This window comes from Excalfactoria chinensis, chromosome 5 (genome assembly GCF_039878825.1).
Source record: "Excalfactoria chinensis isolate bCotChi1 chromosome 5, bCotChi1.hap2, whole genome shotgun sequence".
In the NCBI taxonomy this organism is placed as follows: Eukaryota; Metazoa; Chordata; class Aves; order Galliformes; family Phasianidae; genus Excalfactoria; species Excalfactoria chinensis.
The window spans coordinates 20,496,818-20,515,882 of NC_092829.1; the positions used below are offsets into that span (position 1 = coordinate 20,496,818).

General features: G+C 53.3%; 1 protein-coding gene across 4 annotated transcripts; it reads right to left on the bottom strand.

Annotated features, from left to right (window-relative positions):
• Nucleotides 1-1,284: 1,284 nt before the first annotated feature.
• On the bottom strand, nucleotides 1,285-18,198 carry JDP2 (Jun dimerization protein 2). Of its 4 annotated transcripts, none has more exons than XM_072339010.1 (4): nucleotides 17,914-18,050; nucleotides 7,276-7,499; nucleotides 4,365-4,469; nucleotides 1,293-3,769 (listed from the first exon to the last, which is right to left on the bottom strand). In XM_072339010.1, exons 2-4 carry the CDS (start codon nucleotides 7,474-7,476, stop codon nucleotides 3,584-3,586), a joined length of 492 nt encoding a protein of 163 aa, XP_072195111.1. In that variant the 5' UTR covers nucleotides 7,477-7,499; nucleotides 17,914-18,050; the 3' UTR covers nucleotides 1,293-3,583. The 4 variants fall into 4 exon arrangements, with proteins under 4 accessions (XP_072195110.1, XP_072195109.1, XP_072195111.1 ...); XM_072339011.1 differs by lacking the exon at nucleotides 17,914-18,050 and adding an exon at nucleotides 11,455-11,843; XM_072339009.1 differs by lacking the exon at nucleotides 7,276-7,499 and having other exon boundaries at nucleotides 1,285-3,769; nucleotides 17,914-18,198.
• Between the last annotated feature and the right edge of the window lie 867 nt (nucleotides 18,199-19,065).

Here is a 19,065-nt window from a genome sequence, read left to right on the forward strand (position 1 = left end):
GAAGCAGCAACGAGCACACACTGTCTGCTTCTTGCAGCGCTGGGCCCGTAGCCTTGCTTCCAGGTGCTGTCCCCAGGCTGGAGGAAGCAGCGGGTGGGTTCTCTGGCTCTTTGCAGCCGTGCCATGCTGGTGGCCCCGCTTCAGCTGTGGGCTGCACTGCCATCGTTCAGCCAGCACCACGTGAACCAGTTTCCGTGTCTCTTGGTAAATACCAAGGCTGGGGATTTCTAGGGGTTGTTTTCCAGCCAGATGAGCAGAAGAACCAATAAAGACAAAGATAAGTGAATACCTGCCGGTCTCAGCTCAAAAGGAAACAAGAGCGGCTCATTGGCAAAGGTTAGCTGACACCACTCACCGCAGCGTCATGGAGTCACCCCGAGAAAAGTAACGGCTCAATGAGGCGCTCCCCAGGGACTGAAACAGACAGAAGCCCGTGGGTCCCCCACGGGTCTCTGGTCTCTCACGGCCGCGCAGCCCCTCCTGCTGGCGGCCCTTGGCAGCACCGGGCTCGGGGTTACCACCGGCGGGTCCGGCTGACCTTTGGGAAGCAGCCTCATCTTTTTAAAGTGAACTCTCCCATCATCAGCCTTCACGTGGGACTCCGATGGAAGGATGACACCACCGCTGTGCTTTCGGTTTAGGAGCTCCACACTGGCTCAGAGCAAGGAGCAGCCTGGCCCAGCACTGGAAGCTGAATGAGGGCAGTACTCAGATGTAACACTACAGGTGTGGTGGGCTCACGCCTGAAACACGCTCCTGCTTCTGCACATGCCCAAGAGATCGCACTGTAACACCCCACTGGGCTGCAGTCCAACCAAGTGCCCTGGAAAAACAATGCCCTAAACAGAGGGGTAATCTCCTTGGCACTGACCAGAGCGCAGCAAAAGGCTGTTCTGAAGACATGCAGGAAACAGGCACATCCTGTCTTGGCACTGCTGGGGCTCAGAATGCTTCTGCCTGAGCCTTGGGAGGAGGCGCTGCACGTTAAACCAGCACAGATCCACCACTCTGCTGCTGCTGCCTTTGCTGTCTGCTGCCAGCGTGCTTGGTTTCAAGAAAGTCTTATATTCCTCTTTCAAGCCAGCTGTTTTCTTAGCAGGAAGTTTCAGTGCAGCGTGGCTGTTGGCCAGAGAAGGGCCATCCATCACCTGCACTCACAGCAGTGCCCAGGCTGACGGTGTGTGGGAGTCACACGGCCCCTGAACATAAGGATGAGCATGCAGGGTGTCCAGGTGAGCAAGAAGAGTGCAATGGCTGTGGTTGGGCCATCTGATGTCCCACAAGCAGCTTGCTCTCACCAGGAAAGAGGAAACTGATACATGGAGGAGCCTGGAAATTCATTACCTTTAATGCTCTGCAGGGGAAAATAAAGTCCTGAAGAGAGAAGCAGGCATAGAAAATGCTCTGCAGCCTCTTTCAGAACAGCTCAGTGAGAGCCATCGCATTCCTTAGAAGTGCCAACATTGGCTCATTGCAAGAATAGGGTCAGGCCTCAGCCACTGCTGCAGGGCAGAACAAAGCACAGAGCAGAGCCATCCAGCTGTGGTGGGAGCCAGGCCACACACTGCCTTTCTTCACCAGCTTTGTTCCAGATCTCTGCCTTGCACGTCCTTCTAAGCACACCTCAGCCAGCAAATCCTCCTGTGGCAAAAACTGCCTGTACCAGATCCAACATACCTTACACCAAATAAGGCAGCTGACAGCATTCTGGGAGGTCCCAGAGACAGCAGTTATAGGAAGGGAGGGGAAATCCAGGGAGAAACAGGGAAGGGACTAATATCAGACATTGTTGGAGGTGGAAAAGGAGACTGCAGAGAAATAAATGTGCACCAGAGAAGAATTTATGCTCAGAAAAGGCCACCTCCTGTGCTCTTACCACATTCAGAACAAACTTATCCTCTCCCCAACAGTACTTCAGCATTACTGACTGGAATGTGCACCTGTACCAGAGCTCACAGTTTGCATCAAAGACTCCTCATCCACACTGGTAAAGCAACTGGGAGAAGATAGGGTTCACTGTTGCTCCTCTGAGGCACCATGCAGGACGCCACCGCTTGGTGGTGTTCCACACAAGAGATGAAGCCTGCCCTGCCCACAGCAAGGTGCCTTCCCACTGCCTTTGTTACTAAGATTCAGAAACACACCTATAAAGTGACAGGTACTGGTTGTACACCTGAGGATACCAATTCCTGCAGTCCCAGTGAGCCTTTTTATCCTAGCACCGGAGTGCCACCTTGCTGATTACCTTCTATCCTGCACATCCCCATGCTCGGCACTGGCAGGGTTCAGCCTTCTCAGAAAGCTGGGATCCAGCAGGTCCCGTGTTCTGCCTCCTTCCATGAAGGGATCACCACCACTCCGATGCTGCAACAGCTCCTCTTCCTCTTTGTCTTCCCTAAAGGGGCTCAAGCTGCGGCACTCGTGCTGAACCCAGGAAGAGGCAAGGATGAGATCACCTCCCACATCTCCCTCCTGCCTGCCCGTTAAGGTACAGCACTGAGCTACTGCTCGACTAACAGCTGCCAGACCCACCTGTGATGTTCCTGGCTTCCCCAGATGACTGCTGTCAATACAGCTAACAACAAAACAGCTCTGGGATCAGCCTCCCACAAGGCCGGCACAGTCAGAAACCCCATGGCTGCCGTCCTGGGGCTGAGCTCCATCCAGAGCCCACCACGGCCTGACCCAGACAGAGCACAGGAGCGCGAAGTACATAAAGGTAACATTTACTGGGAGATACAGAACTGAGTATTATGAAGGACATACATGGATGGAGGTGGCAGCGGCAGCACTGCGGAGGGCTGCTGGGCTGGGAAGAAGGAGCCCACTGCCAGACAGGTAACGCAATGGAGATAACTGCGGCATATGCGTTTGTAACAAACAGACCATCGTAACATACATTTCTATGGGATCACATCTAGTGATTATATAAATCCATATAGAGATCGCTGTATAAAAACTTTGTAAAAAATATCTTTTAAAAAAAAGTGTAAAAATGTGCATTCAAAAGCACGGCCGACACGGACAGCTGGGCTGTAAACATTATACTGAGAGTGTGCTTGTGGGGGGCGCCTGCGCCACCGGGCCCCGACGGGCCTGCCACCAAACGGGGCGCGTCAAGTGTCTGCGGTTCTGCGGCTGGGTTCCGTGCCGGGTGTGCGCCGGGAGCGGCGGCAGCCTGTGGGGATGGCTCCGGCAGGCCACGGTCCCTGCGCCCCATGGGCACGCTGAGGGCTGTGGGGAAGAGGGCCGAGTGGGAGGGCTTCTCCCGCCTCCTCCTTCTCTGTGCGCCGTGGGTCCCCAGGGCCTCAAACTGAACAAACAGGCTGAAGGGCCGTGATGAGGTATCACACGGAGGTTGCCCTCACCCACGCCACCAGCCCTGCTCCCGGGTTCAGCCACGGAGTAAGACGGTTGACAGATTCCCAATATTCTCTGTCCCCAAATGTTTTTGGTCCATAGTTCCCAAGGAAGCCCGCTGGGTCCTGGATGCACCAGGCCTCGGTGCACAGTTCTTCATACGGTACATACATTAGAGACCCTGGAAGACCCCACACCGGTCTCCTCCTCCAGTGCCACACCTTCACTTCTTCTCCAGCTGCTCCAGCAGCGGGTTGGCTTCACTCTCGGGCGTCTTGACGCTGTCTGTCCGTACGATGCAGGTGGGACGGTGCCGGTTCAGCATCAGGATCAGCTGCTGCCTCTCTTGTTTCAGCTCTTCTATCTGGGCCTTCAGTTCAGCGTTCATGAGCTCCAGGCGCTCAGACTCCTAACATGGCAGAAACACAATCACATGTGACTGCTCCACGAGGACAAGGTGCAAAGAGAAATACTTGGCCAACAGACCACTCCTACTTGGCCCTTGTGGCAAAGGAGCAGCCTGAAGACATGCCAAGACATCAAGCTTCTTCAGGCAGCTCCTATCCAGTCCATTACTTGTGTCAGGTTAAGGAAATACAGCTATATCCTCAGACAGGGCTCTGCTGCACTACAGCAGTCCCGTGCCTGGCTGCTTTCCACATGCTGGGAGGATGTTGGGAAACGAACCTGCATTTTCAAACGTTAAAAGGTTCTCCTCTCTGTCTGCAAGGACCTGCCCTTGTGAAATGATACAGCCGTGCCATCTGCCTGTATCCCGCCAGGCCTTACCGAACAGCAAGGCGCTAGAAGTGGCTTTTGTCTCGAGGCCACCACCAGAGGGCACCTGGCCTCTGAATGAGGAAACCTCCTGGAATTCGGGCAGGGGGCCAGCGGGCATCCAGCCCGTCCTGTGCCACGCTCACACGGTGCTCTTGCTCCAGCACAGATACAGGGAGATATCAGAGCCCTCCGCCCAAAGCCCACCGCCAGGTCAAGGCACCCACCCGCTGCAGGAACTCCGTCCTCTCCTTCTTCTTGTTACGACATCGCGCTGCTGCCACTTTGTTTTTCTCCCGGCGCCTTTTCCTCCTTTCCTCTTCCTCATCAAGCTGCAATGAGATGCAGAAGTCCAGGTCAGATCATCAAGGAGGGAGAATGGAAGGAGGCTGGGAGCCTCTAGCAGCCCTGATACTACTCCCACCAGCAACATAGAATCACCAAGGTTGGAAAAGACCCCATCCTCACCAGGAATCGAGCACGTTGCTGCCAGAACAGCATAGCTTGTCACATATAGACATCTAGAGGTACCATTCTGAGTACTCAAAGCATCAAACACAGTTATAGGCAGGATGCAGGGACACCTGGAAGAGCTTCCCAGCTGAGCCTGTTTGTTGCCCACTTTCATTGCACTTCCAGTGCTGCATCCTCAGTGCTGGCCAAGTCACCGAGCCACTACAGCAAGATAGGGAAGGTGCTGTATCCCTGCTAAGGAAGCAGGACAAAGCAGCACTGCCTGCCACAACTCAGTTGCTCAGTGTTATCTGATTCAAGCCACACAGACCACACTAATAAACCCTATGAGTTGAAAACCCATAATCAAAAGAATGATGGATTTTTACTAAAAAGCCTGCGAAAGTGGCCTATGGCATGCTTACACTTAAGGACTCAAATCAGCTCCTTCAAGAAAACTCGGAGTGCCAAAAAGTCCTGCAAATTCCGCATCCCGTGGTGCTTTGGGACACAGATACAGGAGAAAAGACCCACTTGTCATTAAGACCTACAAACAATAATCACGCACATTTGGCCTGGGACTCTGAAATTTGAGATTTCAGACTGCACTGCCTTGTTCCTAACAATTGACATCCCACAGCATACTCTCTTCAGATATAGCAGTAGAAACATTTATTTTACAATCACGTCCACAGCCTATTTGCATGTTCTTTAAGGGCAACTCCTGTTTGACAAGGCAGCCTCCTCCTTGCTTTAGCGCTCCCCAGGTGAGTGTGATTAGAAGGTATCTCCCAGAGGAGCCTTTCACAGCACACACCATTTGAGCAGCCTGATTGCTCACTTTTGGGCTTAGGGACCTCAAATGGAGCTGTAGATCTCCAGTAAAGAGGCCACAAAGTGGTGGTGAAAGTGAGGGCCACCAAAGTGTCCCAGACAAAGACACACTGGTGGTGCCTGCAGGAAATGAAGGCTGCCAGGGCCATCATCCAATCCAGACAAGCTGCTAACATTCCTGTAGTCCTACTCCCACTAATCAGAATATCTCAACATGACATGAAAGGATGGGATGAAACACTGCCTGGGCAGAACTAAGTAAGCTGCATGTCTAATGTTTAGAAGATAATGCCCAAGTTTTATAGCACTAACAGCTTTTGCATCTGCTGTAACTTACTTCCCAAACATTATCTCAAATCTGCAATGTTAGACAGAGAAAAATAACATGCAAAGTCAGCACAAACCACAGATTTCCCACAGCATCAGGCTGCAATCACTCCACTGCCACAGCAGTGCATGGGGTATTGTGCACTACACTTGGGAAAACCAGGGAGAGATCTGCACTGATGCCCCAAAGGCCAGTGCTAGCACTGAAGAAATGACCAGGAAGGCCCTAACTCCATGCCCTGGGGGAACAGTAACAGTGCAGCCCTTACTGTCTCCCTGGAAATGCTTATCGTGTCTCCATACCCAGTTGCTCTGTTCAATAGCGGTCTGCTGACCCCTCTGTCCCCTTCAGCTTACCCATTACCTCACAAAGCACAGCAAAGGGCCATGTCCCTTAGGGCCTACAAGGAGGTGAGCTCCATTCAGATAGCAGAACTTCAGCTCTTGGCTCCCCTTTTTGTTGCCCACAGGTCCAGTCCTGTGACTTCAAGAAAGCAGCCTTCTTCTTTTCTACCTCTGTTTCAGCTCAAAATGGTGATGTGACCCCGGTTCTAGTACTCAGCTCAGTTAGAAGCACAAGGAAAGATGATGGAGCTTCTGCTTGTCCTTCCTGCACAGAGCAGGGCATGCTGGTGCCCAGGCTACTTGGGCTCCCACTCCCTGCAATAGGAAAGCAGCTGCAGGCTTCATTGCAAAACTATGCGTGGGTTGCTTCTTGGCTACTCATGGAATAAGCAGCCACTGCTTGAGCTCTTCCAGGCTTATTGCTGCAAAGCCCATGCCAGGGACACTCCATTCGCCATTCTCAATTCCTTGGCTCCACAGGCCATGTAGGGGAGGAGAAGGCTGCAGGGAAAGGTGGCAGTCCAGGGGCTGTCAGTGGATTTTGCCTTGTCTTTCCTCCACACAGTGTCTGAGCAAGCAGCTTAGAGCACATTAAGTGCTTACAGTGGGGCAGAGCTACCCTGCTCCTGTTAGGCAGAGCTGGTGGGACTGCATACCTACCCCCACAGGCACTGAGAGCAAGCAGCTGCTGCGGGGCCAGGTCTGAGGTGCCCCAGAGGAAAGGAGCTGTGCCCTGGGAGGGCAGCACACAGCCTAAAGACTTCCTCTGTTTCACAGAACATACAGCCATGTGAATATTGCACTCACTGTTTGGTGCACAACATCCATGCTGGCAGAGCTTTACTACAAGTGCTGCTTTACTATAGGTATCAGACCTGCAGCTGCATCCTGACCACATCATTTTCCAGTGCTAGCACGTTCCCAGCCAGCTGCAGAGCTTCTCTAGCTATTGCAGATCAAAAGCTGCAAAAGGAGTAGCAAACTGGGGCCTCAAACCGAGGGATTTCTGTTTGTAGGCAGTGGGAGATGCAAACACTCAACAGCAGTGAGGATCAAGGAGCCACCTAAAACACGAGCCAAGAACACAAGGAAAATGCTGTGCAGCACCAAGGGCTCACGTCCAGCAGAGATGGGAGGAAAGCACCACACAAGCCTTCTGATAGGAGCCTTTGGACTCACCTCGCTTTTCACAGGCTGGGGTCTCTTCCCGAGCTTCACCTCCAGGAAGTGGAGTGGTGAGATCATGGCCCCAATGTTGCGGATGTCGGCGTATTTCAGCTCCTCGGCTGTCAGGGTGGTGCCAGGCAGTCCTGTCAAGGGGCCGAGCCCTGGCAGTGCACCGGCCGTCAGGGACGGGTCGGGAATCTGCCCGGGCATCATAGCAGGGGCAGCAGCTCCGCAGGCTGGAGAGAGAGCAGGACATGGCCCGTTACCGCTGGCTCACAGCATGGCACAGAATTCCATCAACAGAGGGGTGGCAGCAGGGCTAAGAGGATGATTGTCCCCCTCTGTTCTGCCCTCGTGAGGCCCCATTTGGAATACTGCATCCAGGTCTGGGGCCCCTGCACAAGAAAGAGGTGGACCTGTTGGAGTGGTCCAGAGGAGGCCATGAGAATGCTCAGAAGGCTGGAGCACCTCCCTTGTGAGGAAAGGTTCAGGGATCTGCACTTATTCAGCCTGGAGAAGAACAGGGAGCTTAAAAGCAGAAGGAAGACCAACTTTTTACATGGTCTGATAGCAATAGGATAAGGAGGAATGGCTTTAAACTAGAAGAGGGGAGATTTAGGTTAAATGTTGAGGAGAATTTTTTTCACTCAAAGGGCAGTGAGGCTCTGGTGCAGGGTGCCCAGAGGAGCTGTGGGTGCCCCACTCCTGGAGGTGCTGAAGGCCAGGCTGGATGGGGCCCTGGGCAGCCTGAGCTGGTGGGGGGCAGCCCCACACATGGCACAGGTTAAGGCTCAGGGGGACTTCAAGTCTCCTTCCAACCCAAGCCTTTCTGTGATTCTTATCCATATGGGAAGTAGCTACTCTTCCCTGGGGATAACTAAGGCAAGGAGTGAGCAGAACCTGACTGACCTGCAAGATTAAGAGAAGAGGCCTGCAAGGCAAAGCACCAGAGAAACATGAGCTGGCTGCAGTGACTTACAGGATAAACAGTGATGTGGCCTCACAGACTATTGGTTTTGCCAAAACTTTCTCTAGAGAAGATTGTGGTTTGTCCTTTACTGAGTGCTGGTGAATGAGCAGGTAGTAGACAAGAAGCAAATGGCACTATGAGGACCGCAGTGTGCCTTGGACAGGCTGAGCCTGCTGACTAGGGGCACGGCACACTGCGATCAAGGACAGAACAATGAAAAGCTGCTGAGAGAAAAGCCTGCTACTGAGCAAACATCTCCCAGCACAAACACAAGGAAACAAAGGCTGGAAGGGAGGGGAAATGGAGCAACGTGCAAAAAGCTTCTTCTATCAGAAAATAAAAAACGTACAGCTTGGGTGAGAATAGGACTGGGACAAGCTTTGGCAAGTCATTTATAGGCAGAAGAAAGCGGGTTACCAGGAAATGTGAAGAATGACTGCTAAGAGATGAAGAAATAAAATTAGACCTAAAATGAGAAGCCTGCAGAGCTGGAGCTGCAGTACCAGCCAAAAAGCAAAGGGAGCAGGTGGCTGTCAGCTACAGCATAAGTACATCTCTGCTTGCGTAACAGGCGTGGGACACTCTCAAGTGACCCACTTACAACATGCAGAGTCACTTCTGTCCACTCAGCAAGCATTCTTCTCCCAAGCCCTCAACACAACCACACATCAATGTGTTCCTGTGCTGCTCTGTCCAGCCAAACCGATCCCAACACACACGGGGAGCCTTGGGGCAGCAACATTATCCTGCCTGCACCAGGAAACAGAGGGATTGCAGACTCAGCTCCCAACGAGCTGTGAAGACAGAGGAACTGGCTAACAAGTGGAACTAAGACCCACAGAGCCACCACTTGGGGCCAGCCACAACACAGGATTCAACAAGCATCTATGGAAAGTGAAGGAAGCTCTGACAGCACAGACTGCCAGAGTCAGGAGATGCATTAAGTCACAGAGTAGCGCGCACTCAACTAGCTCTTTCTGAAACATCTGCTTTCAGCCACTAGGAGAGCAGGCAAGGGGCAATGCAGATGTTTGGTCCAGGCACCACAGCTGTGTTAAGCAGGCACACACTGTGTCAGGCTAGCTACCACAGCTGCTCCACACTGGCCATTCTGGGTGACAGATCTGTACTGCCACCAGGCCACAATCCCTTGCAAAGCTGCATGTGAGACATGAGTGATGGATCACTGAGCACAGAACAGCTGAGGAAGAAGGGGCCTCTGGGGTCACCTAGTCTAACCCCTGCTAGAGCAGGGTCAGCAGGAACAAGCAGAAGTATTAATCACCAGAAACAGAGATGTTACAGATTTCTTGGCACTGGCACATCTTCCTGCCCAGGAGTTTATTTGATGTGTTTGTTAATGTCAAGGAACAGGAGATGAGGAATGAATGGGAAGGAAAGCCAATTGTACAGGTTAGTCCAGAGTACAGAAGCAAATGAAAGCTTCACAGCTCCTAGCATGGGTGCCATACAAGCCATCCTGGTGTGACAGAGGAAGGGATTTACATCAGAGAGTGCCTCTGCTATGTGCTGTGAGCTGTCATATGTTCTAACCTGCCACCAAGGAGATCCAGGTGTCAGTGCAAGCTGTCTTGAAAAGTGTGCTCAACAGGCAGCAGTGAGAATCAACGGGACTTGATAATCAGCGTAGTAAGCAAATGCAGCAACGTGGTTACCATACAGAAGCAGTGGCATGCAGTGAGTGGGAAGCAAGCCCTCTGCTGCCCTGGTCATCCTTCAGGAGCAATGAGAAAGGGCAGTGCTGGTATGCAGGAGAATGATGGGCTGGGGAAGTCATCTGCACAGGGACATGTCAGCCTGACAAGGAGCAGGTGGGAGAGACAGGAGATGAGTAACTTCTGGAGGAAAGCGATACCACCTGAGAAAAAGATTCCTGCCCATCTGGTCATAAAAGCAAAAGAGAAAATACCTGGTTGTGACACTTGACCTCAGAAAAGACCCACATGTCAGCTCACTGAGATTGCAGTGCCCTAAAACAATCCAAAGCATTCATTCTTCTGCAACAGCCTCTCAATCAGACAGCTGCAATTCCACGTTTGCAGTGGCTGCATTGCACAGTGCAGGACACAACTGCTCACAGTGCTACAAGCTGCAGCCACCTCCCTGCCTGCCTTTCAGGCCCATGTGTAGCTAAAGGCATCCAGAATGAAGGCATCATCCTGCACTAGGCTGTGTGCCAGGCAACCAAAGGCAAGGAGATATGTGCCTAAACCTCTGTCATCTGTCCCTCTCATCCATCCCCGACTTGAACAGTTTGGGCACAACAAATCCAAAAGAAATCAGTGGCAGAAGTATATGAATTTCAAAGCTCGCCTCCTGTAAATACTGCATGAGCTGCTCTAGCTCACATTAATCTGAGGCCTTGGTCTGCCTTTTCATATGTTTCAGGCTGAGACCTGGCTTGAGTCCAGAGCTGGATGCTTAAATTCAATCTGGTCTTGGGGGACCGGATTTAATTCATTGCTTTGCATCACAACACACAGCCAACTACACCTACATGCTGGACTGGACTGTGTAGGTCCTCTGCTACACAGAATCCATTGTGCCTATAACTTATGGGTTGGATAATGATTGTGGAAAATATTTCACTTTATCTCACCCACCATATTTTCCCTCAGCCTCTGATCTGGTATCTTAACGTGCCTTGAGACAGTCTGAGCGAAGGAGCTGGCCCAGTACCTACCTGACACTAAAAACTTATCCCAGACCCAGTTACTGCATTGGCAAAACATGCACATCTGTATAAAGCAAGCCTGAAGTTGTTCAAACCAAAGCACTAGTAGCCACCTGGAAGAACACAAACCTGCGTATCAGAATGAGCTGAGAACTAAGTGAGAAAGAAGAAAATGACTCCTCCAAGTGAGATTCTGCTTAAGAGTCAGGAAGCTCAGGAGCATGCTGAGAAGTGCCAAGAGTCAAGTTAGACCTCGGAGAGGAATGTAAATCATTCCCAGCAGGGCTGCAACCACAGAATACAGGAATGGGGAGAGATGCCATCTCTCTGCAGAGCAGGGGGCAGCGAGAACTAAACCAGCCCAGCCCTTGATGCTCCCAAACCCAGGCACTGCCACTCACTGCTGACTGAAGGGATTCTCTCCATCAACTACTTTATTCCAACCCAAGTGCATTGGTTGTTAACATACAGATGGTAGCAAAGACGGTAACAAATGTACAGAAGGAATAAGCAAAGGGAAACTCACCAGTGGTGGTGCCTTAGGCAGAGAAGCTGGGGCAGTCCTCACTGGAGAGCAATCTCCAAAAGATGCTGCCTCAGTGGTGGTCAGCCCTTAAATGAGGTCTCAGAGGGGATGGAGTTGAGCTCCACCCTTCTGGGTGCACAGCTACATTACTCTCACCTGTGCTCCCACAGCTGACCCCACACTTGCCTCAGCTGGTTAACCAGAGATTCAGGCTGTGATTACCAATCTCCCATACACCAAGTCTCAGATATGTTTACCTTTTCTGGGTAACACTGGAGGTAAGGAGTTATACTTCAATCATGTTAAGAACGCTAAAGTACATCATTTTATTTAACACTTGGTAACTGAGGCATTGCTCTGGAAGATGCTGACAAGCCTGCCTATAGCTCCAGCATATTTCTACCCCATTCCCAAGTTAGAGCAGAAAGAACAGTTCAGGATCTGAGTTTGACCCTCAAGCTGTAGTTTTTCAATCCCCAGACTTTGCTGAACGTGAGGAACACAGCTGGTACACTGCCAGTCTATAATTCCTCTCTGGATATTTCCTTGCAGTGTTTGTTATTTCTAAGGAACAAGAACCAACTCACTTCTGTATTCCTCCACTTTTTAACACTGTGCTTTAGCTGGGATTCTTACTAGATCTGTTCTTCTCATGAATTATTGTTGACACCAACGTTATTCTCCATACCAAGCAACCCTTCAGCGTGTCCTCACACGAGAGAGAAGTTGTGCCATCAGTGACACCAAGCTTGCTGGTGTCCCACTGCTGAACCACATAATTCCTGCATTGCATCAGCTATGCACTTGCACATGATAAAGCCCACAGCAGAGAAGCAAGGGGAAAGAGAATGCGTGTAGTCTTACATCTGACACTGCTATCCGCATGATGCCAGCTGCTCAAGTTCACATTCACTGGAGTTGCACGTTCTGCACCAGTGCTATTTTTTATTGTGCCATAACATCTCAAGATGCTCCACAGTCAATAATGAGGCAGAGAAGGCTTTCTTAGAATTCCAGCCTAATGATGAGCAGCTTGTGTCATTCAGTGCTCGCTTCAGCAACTAATCTTACAGCACAGATCTGGGCAGCACATGATTCCATGGCTCAACATTCAGCTTGTACTACTTCAGCTCTGCTCCTATGCTCCGTGTCACAGCAAGTGTGGTAACAGGGTCTGACCTTTGGCCAAATTGTCTGTGAATGCTCTTAATTATCACAGTCATTTCTGCATCTCTGCTTTGGAATCGCTCTCTCTAATCTCAGACCCACACTCTATTGGTAGGTTCAGTTATTTCAGCTGCACTCATCTCTCTAAAAAGCTGACAGCAGTACAGTTTCCTTTCCTCACCTTTCTTGCTGCATCTTTCAACATCAGTGATGCATGGTTCTGTCCTTTCTCCCCGGCCATGCCTTTCTGGTCAGCAGTTTGACACCAGCCGATTCAGCACGTTGCTCAAGGCAGCACACAGAGCTCCCTGTATTCCTCCTATAGACCGAGTCTGGCCTTTCCTGGGACCAGCTGCCTCCTGGGAAGGCGCTTCACTGAGCTGCTGCTGTCCCACACCTTTGCTCAGCACTTCAGTGACACTGTCCCTGCATCCACTCCTGTTCTTTTCAAGTCTGCATTTACTTGAGGGTTTTGTGTTCTTTTTCCTCTATGCTGACTTTGCTGCTTTTTTTTTTTCTTTAGTAACTCTGAAGGTAAAAATAATAATAATAATTTTTTGATGTTGCTTTTTTTTAAAGGAGCTGATATTAGCACAGCAGTTACAGCATAAACCTGATGAGCGTAGGCACAATCCACGCAAACCCAGTTCCCCAAGGGCTGTACTCCGTGTGCTGGCCTACATTCGTGCTCCTCTGCCACCTCCTCAGTGCTATTCTTACCCACAGACTAAACCTGGCACAGGAATGGCCACCTGTGCAAAAGTCATACATTCATTTCCCTGTACAGAAGCAGCCTTTATTTGTACCCACTGTTCCCCAGGTCCACTCTATGCACCCTCACTCACCCAAGTGTGCTGTTTGCTCTTTTACAAACCCACTGTGACTGTTGCGTCATTGTGCAGAAAGGACCACAACATCACAAAGCAGGTCCTGACAGCCACGCTTCAATTTTGATTGCTATTGCTGTCTTATCAGCGCTGACAGCTTCCTCAGTAACGGTGGGAGCTATTTACAATCTGATTTTCAGCCTCTTGTTAAGATGCTGGCTATAAGTCACAGTTTCTTCCAACACAAGCTGTACTGCACTCTGACATCTGCAGTGGTTGTACCAGGAACCCTTCCTATGCCCAGTCCAGCACATAACACTGCCAACCTGGGCATTTGCCCTCGGCAAATACCAGCATGGTTCCTCTCCTGCCCACAGCAAAAAGCTCAGCGATAAGGCCAAGCCTGCCCTGCCAGCCCTCCCCGCTGCCTGCCCACTGCTTCTAGCCAGGCTCCACCTGGGTGTCTGCCACTGCCCAGCAGCTGCCATGCACAGGAGACCTGCCAAAGTCTGCCAGCCACCACACAAGCATCTTTGATCTCTTCATCAGTACATCAGCACTTCCCATACTATTACTGCTTGTACGTACAGCCTTGGAGCATCTACGTCAAAGCAATCATCCCTTCACCTGCTCATGGCCAACAGGCAAGAACTGTGCTCTGGAGATCCAAGGCAATACTGCCATCCATGAGAAGCAACATTTGGCCTGCAGAATGTATTATGGCTTCAGTGTCAGTTTTTACCATTTCTGCTCCAGGCCATAAAGTTTGCTCGGTCTGTATGTACGTTGCATCCTTCCAGTTCCTTCTCATTGGCAGGAGGATGATTTATATGAAAGCCCTTTCCTGACATGCCCAACTTCTCATGCCTCAAGAATGCAACTTTCTAAACAAAGGCAGAGCAATGTGCTATCGCTTGCTCTGAAGCATGCTCACTTGCTTCTTCTCATCTAGGCACATCTGGCAGGGGAGGCTGAAGGGGGCTGAGGGTCACTGGAGCCCAGAAACACTTTCACTTCAAGGTTCAGCACCCAGCGTGAAACACCACGGAGCCGAAAGCAGAAAACCACTATCTCACATTCCCAGTGCCAGGAGTATGCAGCCACTTTTTTCTTCTGTTGTCTAGAATGCAAAGTGCTCCCTTCCCTTGGGGACTGGGATCTGCACAGCATGCCTGGTTTGACGTAGGCTGTGGGGTGACCTGTGGTACAGCACTGCCTGGCTTCTCCTCGTCTGTACTTTTTAAGAGCAATAACTTCCAGTGTCAAAGGCCACAGTGATCAGTATCAAGGTTGTTCGCCAGCCATCAAAACAACAGCAGCAAAGCCCTTTCTTTATAACCTGTCCTCTCAGCTGCCCATGTACTACTGCTTGCAAACATGGCCTTAACCATCACTGTGCATTTATTCACTCATCTGCTGAACCCAGCAATGCAGAGGTACCCAACACTTGCAGTGTCCCAAAAGCACTGCACAGACACCCATTGGGTTGAACTGTGCCTGCCCCCTCTCTAGCAAGGCTACAGGATTAATGAGTGTTACACAGCATCCAAAGAATTTCCCCCTTTCCTGAGCACCAGTTTGAGGCACGGCAACAGTATGGCTTACCAGCTCAGCACGCCACTTCTGTGAGCCAGGCACTGCAACGCCGTGACACCATGCTTCACTTCCATCTCCAAGTGACAGACAGCTCCTGCAACCCAGCCCTGGGTATGCAAGGCCAAAGCAGCACTTATGCCCCTTTCAGACACCTCCAGCTGCCCAGCCCACTGTTCCCTCCCGTGGCTAACCCTGCGGAGCAGTCAGAGTACTGCAGGGTCTGTGAACACCCTACTGCATAACACCTCATCCAAAACTACTGAGCTGCTGCAAGCAGACTGCAGGGCCTCAATGCTAAGGAGAGGAAGGAGCTTTGAAGGGCAGATCCTCAGGAGGCGGAATTCTAAACCCATTTCTTGAGTGGGAATGGCCTGGCTCAGCTCTGAACACAGAGCTGCACTGAGATGGCAGTGTGAACACCCGAGTCATTCCCAGTCAGAAGGCTGTGAAGAGCTTTCTGACAGCAGCACAGACCTTGCTGCCTCCCTGCTCTCCTCCATCAGGGGGGCACCCATCTCCTTGCACCATGCCCAGGGGCAGCCTGGTACACACAGCCTCCTGCCACGCTGCAGCCCCCCCAGCTGCATCGCACCACCGGGTCCCACACCTGTCTGATGCAGTGACTTATTCCCATTATGAGTGGAGAAATCAGTCAATCTTCTCCTTTCCCAGCACTTTACTTCATCCCTTCTCAGGGCAGTAAAAAGCTATGGATTAGCAGGATGCTATACCCCCACCACTGCAATGCAGTGATTGACTTGGAGCAACCTGTAGCAGCAGGGGGTTGCACAGCACCTATGGCAGCAAGGCTCCTTGCAGCTACTGCAATTAATTATCTGTCTTTGAAGCATACATTTGTGGCCAACATTCACAGCAGCACACTGCACACTGGTGGGCAGTACAGAGCAGGAGGGTAAAAGCGGTCCTGTTCCTGCTTAGAGCAGTTGAAATGGAATTAGGGATGAGGGAACACACTGACCTGAGCCAGGCTGCAGCTCAGACAGAGGTGAACAGCAGATGTGTTGACAACCCCCAAGGCATTCCACAGCCGCATATGGGCAGGATTGGAATCTTCCAGAAGAGACGACTCTCCTCATGCACAGAGCTCCAACCTCAGGGGACAAGGAGGGCTACAAACTCCAAAAAGCTATGTTCTGAATGCTGACATGGCCAGCTGTATGCTGGTCACTCAGCTACAGCTAGATGCAGTAGCCCTGCTCAGTGAGAGGATCACACAGATCTGCAGCTCCCACTGCACAACAAACAGCCTGCAGTACTGGGCTGGTTTCTGGGCAGTTAGTGCAACACAGCAATCCATGCAAGCAGCCCAGACAGACAGCACCAGGCCTGCAGTGCCTGTCCCACACTGGGCTCACACTTCGGGACACTTGCTACAAACCACAGCTTTCCCTGCCCTGGTGCACAGCCTCCTTAGGGAGAAGAGCTTCTAAGAGCTTCACACACTCACAGTGCTGCATGCTGCCAAATACCTGGCCCAGGCCACACAGCTGAAGCAGCAAATGTCACCATAGTGAAAAAGCACACAGCAGATGCTCAGCACCACTCAGAACAGCGAAACAGGGCACAATGCAGCAATGGAGGGCACAGGCAGCAGGAGGGAAGGTCTGCTCCACCACAGACAGGAGCACAGCGCAGGGACTGCTGCATCCTGTAGGGGAGGTCATGCTCAGCTGTACAAAGGAGGGAGAAGCATCCACGGTGAGGAGCAGAACATCAACCTGCAGTTAGCTCCCGGCTGACCTCATTAAATCCCAGGGACCCAAGGAACTGACAGCCAGCCACTGCCTGACACAGGGATGGCTTGGACAGCAGCTCCCACGCACACACTCACCCCCACACAGACAGCTTTCCTCATTTTTGAATCACCGAGAGTCATACTGAGGATGTGAACTCCAACAACCAGCACTCCCAGGTGTCCCCCTAAAGCACTAACCAGCCAGATCGCACTGCAGCTCCGGCAATGGCTTCCACATAGAGTTCTTCACACAAGTCGCCTCAAAACTAGCTAAAAAAATCTGTCTGAGCTGCTAGAGCATTTGTTTCTGCTGAGCTCCGAGTCCAAACACACACACACACACACACACGGTTTGGCAGTGGTTGTGTTCCAGGGCTGGTAACACAAGCCATGAAGCTGGCTGCCAAGACAAGCAACAGAACGAGCCAGGCCCCATTTCATTGGCCACCATACGCTGCATATGGCCCTGCAAGCAGCCAGCACTGTGTTCTCACCCTCCTTGAAGGCATAGGAGACCCTGTGTTTTCAAATACACCTCCACAGGGCCTTCATTAAAGGAAAATGGAAACATAATGGGGCTCTTGCTCTCTTGGTATTTCTCCTTTTCCCCGATTTGCTCTCAAACCTATTTCCTCAGTATGGAAAAAGAGAAATGCCTCCTGGAGCGAAAGAAAGCGACTTCCATTCAACTCCACGCCTGAGCACTACAGCAGACGGCACCGAGCGCAGGGGCGCGCAGGGCCCCACTCCATCCCCGGGCCCGAGACGGACGCGCTGTCCGCACGGCACCGGGGGAGCGCAGACCCCCACCTGCGGCAGGTGGAGCGCAGCGCGGACCGGCGCCCACCGCCCCCGGGTGCTGCTCCTCGCCGCCCCCGCGGGAGCTCTGCTCCTTCCCCGAAGCCGGTCCCCACGCACGACCCGGCCGGGCTGACGGGGGAGGGGGGCGGCGGCTCCGCTCCGACCCGCACCCGGGGGGAGGGTGGATCCCCGCAGCGCCGCCGGCCCAGCCGCGGCCGTGCCTCCACCGCGGGCCGCCCCCGGGCTCCGCCGCCCCCCGCCGCCACCCCGGCCCGCCCGGTGCCCCTCCGCCCGCGCCGCGCCCGCACCCACCGTGCACGGGGAACGGGCCGCCGGGGTGCCCGAGGGGCCCGGCCGCAGGGGACGGGCGCGGGCTGCAGGCTCAGCCCCGCCGCCGCCCGGCGCTGCCCCGACCCCCGGGCCCCGCCCGCCGCCGGTGTCGGTCCCGGTGCCGGCCGCCGCAGCCGGGGCGCCTCGTCCCGCCGCCGCCCCCCGCCGCCCCGGTGCGCGCCTCCCGCAGGCTGTGGCGGGCGGCGGGGTGGGTTGCATCAGCCCCGGTTATATAGCGGCCCCGGGCTGCGGGGAGGGGTCGGGAATGCGGAACCGGCTGGGCTGCCAGCGCCACACGTCAGGGAGGGCGGGCGGGGGAGCGGGGCCGCGGGGCGGGGAGCGGCGCGCAAGGGTGGGACCAGCCGGCGGTACCGGCACCCCCGGCCCCGCCGCACCGCTGCCCCCAGCCCCGCGCTGTGCCCCGGCCCGGCGCGTGCTGCTCTGCGCCCAGCCGACCGCCCCGCGCCTCCGCCGGGATGGAGGCGAGCCGGGAAGAAGCAGAAGGGCGCACGGCTCCCCGGCCCCGCTGCTTCGGGCCCCCGGCACCGGCACATCCCGGGGGCCGCCGGCGCTGCAGGCGGATGTCAGGTGGGGACGGGGCAGCAGCCGTGGGACCGGGGCCTTCCCGATAACTGATTTGCATGGATGCCAATCGCTTCCTTCCTCTTTCTCTCACCGCTGGCCCTCTCTCACCTGCACCTGCCAGGCTGCTGGGGAAGCACGGCTAACACAGAGCCGTGCGGACCCGCTGCAGGAACTGAATGCACCCGCATCGATGCTCTCCCGGAGCAGCTCCATCTTCCTGCTCCAGGCTCATCGATCATCGCTCCCATTCAGTTCCCACAGAGTTCGTTTCTGGGCACGGTCACGCTGCCCATCACTGATAGTTCCCCATCCATCAGCACATCCCAGTCCCTCCATCTGTGCCCCGGGAACGGCAGACTGGGCAGCGCAGTTGGGACTGAGCAGGGGACAGAACTGCTCAGCACAGGACATCCTCGGCCGTGCTGTCCTACTGCAGGAGACAGTAACCCATCTGTGCAGGAGACAGTACCCGTGTCTTCATTCCCGCTTTCCTCATACCATCAGTTTCTGCTTTGGGAAAGGCAGAACACTTTCTATATACACCTCTGC